This window comes from Saccostrea cucullata, unplaced genomic scaffold (assembly GCF_032062105.1).
Source record: "Saccostrea cucullata isolate Sc308-1 unplaced genomic scaffold, CSIRO_AGI_Scuc_v1 ctg1630, whole genome shotgun sequence".
Classification (NCBI taxonomy): Eukaryota; Metazoa; Mollusca; class Bivalvia; order Ostreida; family Ostreidae; genus Saccostrea; species Saccostrea cuccullata.
Window position 1 is genome coordinate 86961 of NW_026922524.1, and position 12732 is coordinate 99692.

General features: G+C 32.7%; 1 protein-coding gene across 1 annotated transcript; it reads left to right on the top strand.

Moving 5' to 3' along the window:
• Positions 1-2475: 2475 nt before the first annotated feature.
• On the top strand, positions 2476-12400 carry LOC134261907 (uncharacterized). Its single transcript, XM_062744294.1, has 5 exons — positions 2476-2689; positions 2858-3164; positions 8663-8724; positions 10916-11077; positions 11165-12400. Exons 1-5 carry the CDS (start codon positions 2476-2478, stop codon positions 11986-11988), a joined length of 1569 nt encoding a protein of 522 aa, XP_062600278.1. The 3' UTR covers positions 11989-12400.
• The last annotated feature ends 332 nt before the right edge of the window (positions 12401-12732 follow it).

The following is a 12732-nucleotide window of genomic DNA, read 5'->3' on the forward strand; positions in this document are numbered from 1 at the left end:
ATGAAAAATTGTCAACTAAACTTCTTCCCGTGCAAAATCAAACTATCCCCTACAGGAAAGTCTTCCTGATACTTCCTCAACAATACAATGCTGCATTCATTGTGAGCCTTCGTTCTGAACACCAATCCCATTCAATTGCTTCCGCTTCTATACAACTTGGTTATGCGTATTAACATTATTGATATATTCCTTGTTTTCTAGTATTAATATAGTTACGAGAGTTGTAAGAGAAGTACACAGACCATGTCTATTTGGCTTCTTTGCCATGACTTTGAAAAAAAAAATACAAAAAAGGGTAACCGCCAAATATGACCCCTTAATTGAGGTAAAAATCAGATGACTATTAAAATTGTAATAATTTGTAATGAAGAACTTAAAAGAATGTTTGCATTTTTACCAGCAATATTTTGGATTTAAGGCTTCCATGGAAGCCACTGGAGGGTACAGAAGTAGATCATTTTCCCAAAATTCCTCAATACTGGTAAAATTTTATCATGTTTGAGATTCTTTTTTCTTCGGAAAACACGGGGAACAAGCCTGCCTATCTGATACCTTTTTATTAAAATGCATCTTTCTCTGTAATAATTAATTAATAAATTAATTTCAGTTTTAACGTGTCATTTGATTGGTTAAAGAGTTTTATCTATTTCGTATAACATAACTTGCCTACGTCACAATGAGTTACGTCAACAACGTATCACTCCGCTTGACGTTACTTTTAAAATAATCCTTACTTTGAAGCCTTTTCCTGGAGGAAATACTGTCTCATTGTCTACATTGAAATTAAATTATAAGAAATGAAGCTTATTTCAACTTATGTTATCCGATATAACAAAACTTCGCAGTTTGAAAAGCGTAAGTTATGTAATATCGGATAACATAAGTTGAAATAAGCTTCATTCCTTAAACAACTTTTAAAGTTCAAAATCTGTAACTAGAATATATATAATATACACTGTATAAAAGCATTAAAATTTTAGGCATTTTTTTTATGACTAACAAAAAATAGCAGAATTTACGAACGATATTAAGACCAGATCGGATTTTTTTAAAGAAAGGAGGATATGGAGATAATGAACAGTATTTAATTTCAAAGTCCATAAAACAATACAAAATAGGAGCAGAGAAAACACGGACCTTCGAAACATCAGAGGTGGGATCAGGTCCCATGGAAGAGTGAGCATCCTCTGATGACCGGTCACACACGCCTTGTGCTCCTTGTCATGATCAGAAAATAACGAAAAAAAAAATCCGTCGCAAATTCAATGTATAAATAATGGACTGACAATTAGTATGTTAGTCGCCAGTAAGCATTTTGTTCAATGAAAGTAAAATACATTTAACTCAAAGGAAGTAAAATACAAATAAGGTGCCCAAAAAATAAATACCTGGGCTGTTTTATCATGGCAAATTTAATTACCGGTAATAATGACAAATGTGCATAACATCAATTTGAATGTACATTATACACTTAATTTCGACATGATAACACAATACTGGCGGTCAATAATTATACATTTAATATACTAACAAATAATAATTTTTCCCTCACTCTGTACACATTAAAAAATAATTTGTTGTTTAAAAATAAAGAAAGCTAAGTGTTTTTATTGTAAGGATATTAAAGAACTAAACAAAAATATTCAAACCACTTTAACCAACATTTTTTTTACACAGGGAGATGCTAATTTGACCAGAGTTAACCACCATGTTACAGAGGTTCTCCCCCATGGGCACAAGAAGGCTTTTGTGTACACATGGACGGATAAGTTCGGCACCGACAGCAACATCACCATCTATACTGAATGTTCTGGAGGATGTTGCAGAGGTATTAAAATTAAGTACATGATCATAGAACAGATGAATATTATATCAACTTATAAACTCTGTAATAATGAAAACATTTATGTCTGATAAACGTTTTCAATTAAAAGCGTTACAGATTCTTGGTCTGTACAAACTATCGTTCTCTATTTCTTGCCAACATTTAATGCAAAATCGTAAATACAGTCACCAACAAAACGGATAACTCTAGTTTTGAAAGGAAAATGAGAATTCTAGATTCACTTGCTAAAAATGTAATGCGTTACACGCTTAAAATACCTATAATACTTAAAATATATTTGCGCTTTAAAATTCTATTTTTTGCATAAAAACTATCTAAATGTTATTTTCTTACTGGATTAAGTAGTTCTGTTTAAACCCTATCTTTTTTCATAGATTTTTCCTTTGGGGTTATACATTTTGTTCACAGGAAATTTTGTTAAAGAAAATATACAATACACTTTATTAGTGTTTACATATACTTAAAATGGTAAGCAACATGTTTGCTATTTCCTCAAACTATGTTTTTATTTATTTACAGTTTCATTTGGATCATCCTTACAACATTTTCATCATCATCATTATCATCATCGTTTGATCCCATCCTTATCATCGTTGTCATCACCACCACTTTATATAGTCATGTCAATTATGAAAACTGATGTCCTTGACCTTTTGGTCCACGATGAGGATCTTGCGGAACTTCTGGAATCTTCATCCTGCTCCTTTGAGTTCCATTCTGGAATGAGTTATCCAGTAGTGTCCTGTGGTTTTACCTCCTTTACCACCAGGGAAAGTTATGCCAGGCACTGGGAGACAAAGCACAAGCTCCATCATGTTATCTTCTATTGTTCCATCCCAGGATGTAAGTCTACTTGCAAGCAAAAGCCAGATATGCGTTTCCACGTCCGCAGTATTCATCACTTGTCCCAGCTGTCTCTAGAGAATCATCTCCAGCTGTGTCAACATTAACTCAAACCGAATAGTAATTACATTGATCCTGGCAGTCTGAAATTTGTTTTTCGTTTCTCAGTTGCACCGACCACCAGCACCCTGGAATCCGCACTGCCACAGGCACCTGAGACCTCATCTGCTTCTTTCGTAAGTTCCTCTATCATCAGTTCATCCTGTCTGCCATCCGCCACGTCATTGCCTTCTGTCATTATATTTGAAACACAATCCTTCATTTCATCTTTGCCTCCTTCGTACGTTGCTCCGCCCGTTGTGTCATCTGCGACCTTGCCAGACGTTCATCCAGTACAGTTTTCCACCGAAACCGCTAGCCAAACCAAGGAGTCCTCACCATATTCGTTATATTCCGTCCCTGTTGAGGAACAGAAGTTAGAACAGTTTATATTTGATATTTATTTCGAAATTGAACGTTTGATTAAATTGAAAGAAATAGGTAGCTAATGCAAGATTAAATGAGAGGAGTGAGCTTTTGCGTGAGAGAGAGTAGAGACGAGAGTTAGAGAGAGAGAGAACAGGAGACTGAGGAGTGAGATCGACAGTTTGAAGAGGGGTGAGAGTGAGCGTGAGAATGCATATTTTTCTAGAGACGAACGTTTGGAGATGGTTTAGAGTGCGAACGGCAGTTTGAGTTGTTATAGAAGAAATAGTAATAGCTTGTCTAACCGTCTTGGTAAGAAAGTTGTACTAGATCCTTACAACATTTTTAAAGAATAAATGTTGGTTTTTGTTCTTATATATGTATGTCACCTCAACTTATCTTACCATATGTCATTCATCATCATCTTCATGTTTTCATTATTCCATTTTCATATTTTCTTCCTGTGTTTTCCTGAAATTACATATATATACATGTACATTGTCCTATCCGAGAATTCATTATATATTCCCATTGCATTATCATTTCATATTTACCTTGATGTTGGCCGGACTTTTCTCGTTCCAAATTTCACGTTATTCACGTTTTTCTGCCTTAATTCCGCCAGTGTGTCAGTGACTTTATTTCCCGTGATTCTGATTCAGACAGTCGTACCGTGTCTATATGTGCATGGACAGTTTGCACAAGGTTGTGTCGAGAACTATAGTTATAGTTTTAACAAATTATTTATTTGTCATTTGAATTTGTGCTTAAAATTTAAAGACAATGTTGTGATTAGTATTATTTTCTATTGTATGTATATCTGAATATATATATACAGATAAATAGTATACAATTATGTGTATCATTATGTGACAATGTGTTGATAGTTGATACAGAAATATGATATATGTGCATATTGTTATAGAGTTTAACCTTATGTGATATAATTTATTACATAAATATCTGTTGTTTTGTTGTTGCGGATTAACTTAAATTGTTGATTGTTTTAACTATTGGAGCGAGTATCTGCATTATATAATTATGCAGTATGTATATGTATAATTACATAAGTACTCTTCATATTTTTGAGAGAGAGACTTGAGTGATGTATTTATTTGCATATTTATTGTTTTAATATATTGATGAGATATAAATGCATACTTTAAATCTTGACACTTATGTCTTCGACATCAGGTCTTAAGGTGGGGGAATGTAGTGGAGTCGTATATTTTAATTAGAGTTATCTCTCTTGGATCTTGGATGGGGTGCGCGGTTGTCATTGACAACCGGTGCCACCGTCTGGGATCCGGGCGTTTCCGTTCCGCGTCCCTTATCAGTTCGTTCTTTTTAACTTCCAGACTTAGACGTTTTTAGGAGTTTGTCACCAATTTATATATTTATCAACATATAATTATTGTTACCGTAATATTATTCGGTCAATTCCGATTGCTGGAGTGCTGAATCTATCTATAAAGTTAAATACTTGACTACATTTTCCTTGCATTTCATTGTTTACTTGAATTGTTTTGTTATTTGTTGATTAATCAAATACTATTTATTAAATAAATCGAAGTCATCTATCATATCTGAATAATTGTTGCTGTTCTTTATTGTTTACGATCTAGATCTAGTATCTCGTGATAATCCGGGATAATTTTAAGTGGACTTTATTACAGACCACTGTTACACCTTTGATAAATGGAGCTGAAACGAAAAAGAATTTACATGTTTAAATTAGTATTGCCATTTTAATTGAAATGAACTCAGGGTATGTAATATGCCGCTCCGTACAAAAGTTACCGGTTTCTAAATACTTATGAACTTGGTTAGAAAAAGCAAAAAAAAAAAAGAAGAAGAAAAAAACATGACGTTGGAGGACATCAAGGAGCAGCTAGTAGCAATAAAATTGTACTTTACATTCGTGAAACTTCTTCTACAAGCTTAAAAAATCAGTACATGCATAAACCAGGATCTGTATGAAAAATAATGTGTGTATTTGTAAAATAGGAAATACAGTTTTTGAGTGGTAGCGAGTTTGAATCGGACGATGGATTATCTGCAATAACAGCAGTTAAAGTTAAAGATATTGTCGAAAGACTTAGGAACGTCATTGAAAGTGATGTGTGCTTCACTGTGGCAGAATTAATAGAGTTTCGTGGTAAATCAAAGAATTCGATAACAATGACAAATCTTATTCAAGCTCAATTTGTACAAATGTTCGCAGACTAGGTGTAAAATGTTATGGATATCCTTTTGTGAATGAAGAAGAGGCTACAAACCGTGTTTGAAGTCAAGAACATTTAGTATACTTTTGACAAACTGTCTCAACATTGTCTTTGACCTTGCAATGCCGGTTAACCGTGCTCCATGGTAACAAAACATGTTGGTTTAAATTTTTACTAATATGAGTTCTATTTAATCAAATTGAATGAAACTTCACAATTTGACAAAATGAATGCTTACGAAAATGTGTTGGTCTATATTCTTATAATAATTATATGACGATGAGAAGCATTGTCTACGTAATTTTTGATTGACCCTCGTACATTTCAGACATTTGTGCGAGATAAGGATTTTAAGACCAAAAATCACATATTAAATTGAAAGTTGAAACTTATGATTAAAATTGGCGCTTTAGGCCAAATAAACACAAAAAATTATAAATTCTCAAGATCTTTAGAAGAAAAAATAGGAGTGGAATAGCATCAGCGGAAGCGCGTTATGGAGAGAACGATGATAGGCATTTATGCCTGCTCTTCAATCGAATTAAATAAATTAAATATGTTTTAAACCAAATAAAAAGGAACCTCCCAGTGACAAGAGCATGTATTCCTCATGTGAAATTGAGACATTCCCAGTAAAAATGTTTGGACTGCTCCTAGATTAAACAGAAAAAAATGCACTTTTTCTTTTCAATACATGCATCTATTCAATACATGGATGAAAGAGACTTTTACCTTCTCAGCTTCTAGTGTAACAGTCTGGAATGCAGCAAACCCCTTTAGTAATGGTCTATTCAGTGTATTTATGACCGACAATTCTAATTCAGCTAAATGATCCATTGTTTACACACACCATTACATTGTCTGTGGGCAACTGCTATAACGGCCAGGAGCGAGGCAGGTTTTGAGGCTCGACAAATTAAGTTTATGTCAGGACTCCGCTGTAAATTTTATTTGAAATCATACTAAAAATATCAAGAACTCTCACTATTATTCATGTCTATCTTCCTTACGCACCTTTAAACTTCAGTGAGAGCAACCTCCATTATGACAACATGTGGGCCTAAATCTGTCTCAGTGGGAATGCTACAGCTGCGAGTCCTGGAAATGAAGATACTTTGAAGCCGGCACGTGATGAAATCTACTATAAGGTCCTTTGGGGGTTACATGATTTGATCAAGTGACCGACTTCATATTGCATCCCAATGAAACTCTAAAATGATATTTTATTACTTATATAGATGTTTTATTTTAAATGCCATTATCAATATAGATCTAAGAATCCCCTTCTTGGCAAGCTTTCTATTACATGTACACAAGCGTCAAGTTGTTCATAAGGTATATAAAAGTATATACAGAATATAACTGTTGCAAATTAAGAAATGCCCCCTCCATTCCCCTCCACGCACACACATGTATACTAGGGCGCACCCTTCCAGATGTTAAATTGTCTAGTCGAATTCTCTCAGTTTTAATTAGCCCAGCTGAGATACACGACACTTAGTTTATATCGGCAAATTAATCTGGTAGGAATGGTTGATTCATATCTATCATGTTTTATCTGGTATCTAGTTTTATACCAATAGACGTATTTATTATACAGCTAAATTAATCAATGGTTTTTTCTTTAAAATAGAAAGCTCATTAATGTTTTGACGTTGCCTTCTTTTGTTTTGATTATTGGTTACAAAGTTTAAAAATCAGAATTTTTAGAAAAAAAAACAAAAAAAAACAATTATTCTGTTTAAACAACTAGAACAACATAAATAGATATAACATTTTTTTGACCGATAATTTGACATAATAAAAACATATGTATAAAGACAAAATTAAAAAGAAGAGATAAGAAAAACAGCTTTTTCAATTTTTGAATGTGACCATGTTATCGGGTGAACATGAAAATAAATTAAGCAAAGAAGTTCGTGAAGTAAATTAAATAATAAAAGCATTTAACTAATCAAATCTGTGAGGATTCTTTATTATATTTATGTATCGATTAATTAGTGACAGGAGAAATCTAGGTGATGTGAGGCTATCAACCTCAATTAAAATAAGACTTCTGAAAAAAAACAAAACAAAACTGGCATGAGACTTTTTTCGATTGATTTGCAGTAATGGTTGAGTACTTGCAACATGAACGTAAGAAACGAATGTTTAAAAAAAAACAAAAATGGAAAATGGCTAGTTTTTGTCTTTGAGTGAATGTCAATTTCGTGGCAGGGGGGGGGGGGGGGGGCTCCCACTTGTAAACCTGTTATTTCATGCAGATACTACAGTGTATAAGTTGAAAAAAAATACCATATAAAGGGCGATATTAAATGATGGACATTTCCGTTGCAATGTTTGAGTCATAGTATGATAAATTTTAATAAAAATGTTTTAAATTTTTTGTGAATATTGACTCCGTACGCAGTCACCAGAATACGGATTTATTTAATGACATTGGAACACTTCTAACAATCAATGATTAATTGCCACAGGAAAAAAATTAAAATAGTATTTGACTTCCTGTTAGTCTAAGTTTCAAATTTCCAAATTCTTCCTGGAATTGCGTTTATAGATGTAATATCAATATGTGTTTGTTTTATTATGTATTACAATATTTTGGACTGCTTTTAATATTTTCTTGTTCCTGCATTATAAGTAAAACAATCTGTATCTTAGACAGGTAAGAATAGATTTAATTCTTTAACTTTTAAACCATAAACACATGAAAGATAGAGAAACGATGAATGAAATTCACATGCATAAAACATGCGTAAGTGTGCTACATATAAAGAAGAAATGCTTTTTACATGAAAATGTTAAATAATGCATAATTTTCTCATACACGATGTATCTTTGATAAATTCAGATGAACTTAAATTAAAAAGATCTCTATATTTGTTTTGTTACTCTATATGAAGACGGGGCTTTCCGGTAAATTACACAATTCAAATTAATCGCATTTCATAGATATCGGATATTTCAAACAATAACAGATTTATTTCCTACTAGGATTTAATTACCGAACACAAGGTCAATTAAATCATAGAAACATGGACATATTTAAGTTCAATACTGATAAATATCTAATTTGATCGTAAATAATAAATGCCATGTGAATCTACAATTATCTTTAATTTCTATCTTTTTTGCGCTCAAATACACCACACAGAGTATTAAGAGAGTAATAAAGGAGAAATAAATCACCATGTCATTTAAGGACCTAACCTAATACACAGTAATTCTATCTAAAAAAAAATCTTAGAAAACCGCTATTTTTAATTTGAAATATTCTTTTCAGCAATGTGACAGGATCTTTCTGTTGTACTAATTTCGACAAAGACAAGAACGGGGATTGTAACGGTAAGTTTTTGCTGTAAAAGCAGAAAATTCCGTTGGAGATTAAAATTAGTTGATTTTGTTGTTTTAAATTATCAACAAAGTTAAATCCAACAGGAAACATTCATGACTACAGGTATATATTGAATAGCGTAACTATCGAAACGAAAAAAAAAATCTGCTAAGGAAACTGTTTAAGATTCCAAAATCAGCGGAATATGATTCCTTCGATTTTTTTCTGTTTATGCTCACATTTTATTCAGATTGTTTCTTTTTATGATATTTTTTTATTTGATACACAGATAGTTACAAAGTAAAAGTGATTTAGTAAATTGATTTTGTGGAATTAAATTACAAATCAGAGTTCTTAACATGTTTTATTTCTGACTCTATTGTAATGAATATGTTTGGACTAATACGCCGGTTTGTTAAAGCACACATGGATCAGAATTCGGCGAATTAACACTTTTTTATAACATATAGCACTGATAAATCGGAGAAGTCATGGATAAAACTTTTCCTATCATTATGCATTCTATAGACTTAAATGGAACTTATACTATAGGAAGCACTTCACCATGACATTACCACGTGACGTCTATAATTAGAAATTAGAAGTTCAACACTACCCCGGAGATAATTAACTTAAATTTTTAGTAAAATTTATGTTAGAACATCTCTGTTTCATGAAAAGTGCTGGTAGAATCCTACTGTCCTATCACAGAAATAATCATTCAACACTTTCTGAGGAAGCCTTTCCAATTTCCGTAAACCATAGGATTCTTGCACCACTTTCCAAAAACAATTAAATAAGAACTTCAGATATGAATAAAAATTAGGTTTCAAAGTATCCGGTGTAGTGTTGAACTTTTGCATCTTTTTTTCATTACGAACGACAGAGGAAAGGCAGATCTGCAGGTGAACAGGTTACTTTTGTTTTACGAAGAAATTGTAGAATTATATTAGCATATACTAATCATAAGGTTTATTAATAACCGTTTTATTAAATGATGAGGAATTTTACAACACTGTTGACTCTTTCATTCTTGTCTCCATCAAATATAAAAATCCATAATGTAAAGTGTAATTACACTTTTTACATGTTGATATACTTCAACAGATAAACAAATATAAGTTAAAAAGTTAAAAACAATATCAATAAACAATAAATACTCAACCATTTATTTTCAAAAGTTCTTAATCTCCTTGGAAATGGCGTCTGACATGTTTACATTCACACCGACACATGCTTTGAAACAAGCAATCTGATTGGTCGAAAAAGCTGTGAGCAAATCTATGGTTGGTCGAGAGGGAAAACCCGAATAAACCTCCCAGGACGTCATTTGAGGTGAACTCACTCTGAGGTACACACCAGTAAATGGCGTTTAGACCAATCAGAGAGCACCAAAATTCCTTATCATTTAATAATAATCATAAGGTTTATTTCCACATGAAACACACATGATATTAATTCTAAATGCTTTGAAACTACGATTTCTTGTGCTTGTTTCCATGAATTCTTGTTACGTTTTCTTTTCACTCTGCTACTGCATGATCAAGAGTTATGAGCTCACGGGATTGATAATTAGTCCCTGTGATACATACAGAGACCCAGAAAGGACAAAATTCCGTTTTTATTATGCGTGTGCATATTTTGATCCAATTCACGACCTCAAATCAATCTTAGATATCGATTAAGAAAATTGTTATCTCTTAATTTCACGTCATATACATGTAACTTACTTTGACTTATAATCATACAGGCAATTAGATTTTTTGATTGTAACCTTAACATACCTGCGTTTCAGTTTAAATAATTACATACGACACAGTGGATTTCTTTAAATGCTATCATGATATTCTCCATTGTTAAAATTACAAAGTCTCCTGCATACACAGTTCTTAGAATGCTTGTTCTAGAGTTGAAGAATAATTGAAGAATTATTCAAATTTCGCGGGTTTAAATCTACTGTGTAACGATAGAAACCAATATATCCTATCGTAGTAAGAGCTTATAAAAGAAATTTCGTTACTTCTCAAAGTCCTTAATTGGCGAGTACAATTCTAAATCTCTAGTACTCCACAGACTAATGGTTGCGTCATTTTCCGAGACAAAGCATTTTGCATATCAAAGATTTATAATGTTAATGATATTACATGTTATTAAAACAAGAAATTTCAAAAGAGCATAAGTTTCTATTAAATATTATTTTAGTATGTGCCCCTGGATACTTTGGGAAACTTTGTGATGTACCTTGTCCACGTGGAAAATTCGGCAGGGGCTGTGCAGGGGAGTGCACGTGCTCTCTAGAGGAGTGTGACCACGTGTCAGGATGTCCTTTTATAAGCCAGCTTAATACCACACAGGCAGTAACAGGTAAAAGCTAATTGAATTTGTTTATATAATTGAAAGATAACAGGGCTCTTTTAAAATGAATTGATAATTTTTAAACTTATTTCATAGTATCTATTTCCCCATCACATCAAGGACTTAATCTGACAGAAATACAAATCTCAACGCCATCAACATCATCAAGATTGATAAAATCTTACTTTCCTATCTCTATCACAAAGAGTGAAAATGCATCAATATCACCAGCAGAAAAGCGATATATCACAATGAAAAGCAGCACAATTTTTCAATCATCAGAGATACAAACAACAGAAATATCTGCTGTTAGAACTACCCTGGGGCAGTTTAATAGTAATTATACAATCCTGGGTGTAGGATTGATATTAGCTGTTCTACTGATAGTTATCATTGTACAACTCCGAGTGAGATCAAAATCTTCACACAAAACGATTTCAAAGGAAGAAATGGGAGACAACAATGAAATAAACGTATTAATTGACTCCTCGTGTAAGCCATTGGACGTCGATAAAAAACAGTATAGCAGATTAGAAGAGAATAAGGATAAAGGCCACGTGTATCAGCGTGTTGAGTCAGAGTATCAGGAAATTGAGGAATGTTTAGAACTGGTGGACAATCCATCTGTGCCAAGAAGGGGTTTTCAGTCAAACATTATGATGTCAGGTGAAAATAATTTTTTGGAAACTTATATAGACCCAGTTATTTCAACAGAAAACATCAGTAGACAACGGCATTCGTACATAGAAATATTGGATACGGAAGTGTATACAGCGGATGACAACTTAAACGATGAATGTAATGAAAATACCAGTAAATCATCGTCTTCATATGATGATGTGATAGTCGAATGTGCCACTGATACACCAGAAATAGATCAAAGTAATTCTAATACTTATCTAGATGTTCTCTTTGAATGATTAGTATCCAGTCATCAAACCTTGATATAAACCATAACAGACGATACGTCAAAACACACACGGCCTCAGCTTTAAAATTTAAAACTCATCAAAGTTATCTCAATGATACACCTCGAATTTTTTTAAGTCAATCTTCCATTCCATTTGTGTTTAAAAAGGCTGCAATTCATAACGTAAACTTTTGAAATTTTCCGTAGAATCTGTACGGTTGCTTATTGTTTAACGTCCCTCTCGAGAATTGTTCACTCATATGGAGAAGAAGCTGTGTGGAAATACAATGTAACGATCCCTTAGAATTGAATTTATTATAATACTACATGTATAAGTATACGTAATACGTTTTAATTTCTAGTACTCAAATGAAAAGAACAATTTAGATAGTTCTGTGTTATCAAAAACTCATATTTATTGAAAAAAATATGTTAAATCAATGTTAAATTTCACAATTTTTGTTGTAAATCGAGATTTTCATGATACACTGTATTTGTTCACAACTTCAAATATGCGTGTTTATTCACGTTTTCTGTTATCATTGTTTTCTGTGCTCTTTCATCTTTTTATCTCGTACATTCAGTTAACAATCTACATTGAAATATTTGTGTATTTAACATAAGATAACATTATTTTTGTCCGTTGTTTTCGTTTACATATGTTTTCTGACATTAACTGCCATAACTGATTGGTGTTGGTACGAGTGAACAGCCAGGCTTGTGTTTCTGTGTTTTGCATGATGTTGGTGACGTT

Bases quoted from the DNA above. Each gene is read 5' to 3' on its own strand.
- LOC134261907 (XM_062744294.1), top strand. From the start codon at position 2,476: ATGAAAACTGATGTCCTTGACCTTTTGGTCCACGATGAGGATCTTGCG. The intron at 3,165-8,662 runs GTTAGAACAGTT...TATTCTTTTCAG, and splicing joins GTCCCTGTTGAGGAACAGAA to CAATGTGACAGGATCTTTCT. The intron at 8,725-10,915 runs GTAAGTTTTTGC...ATATTATTTTAG, and splicing joins CAAGAACGGGGATTGTAACG to TATGTGCCCCTGGATACTTT.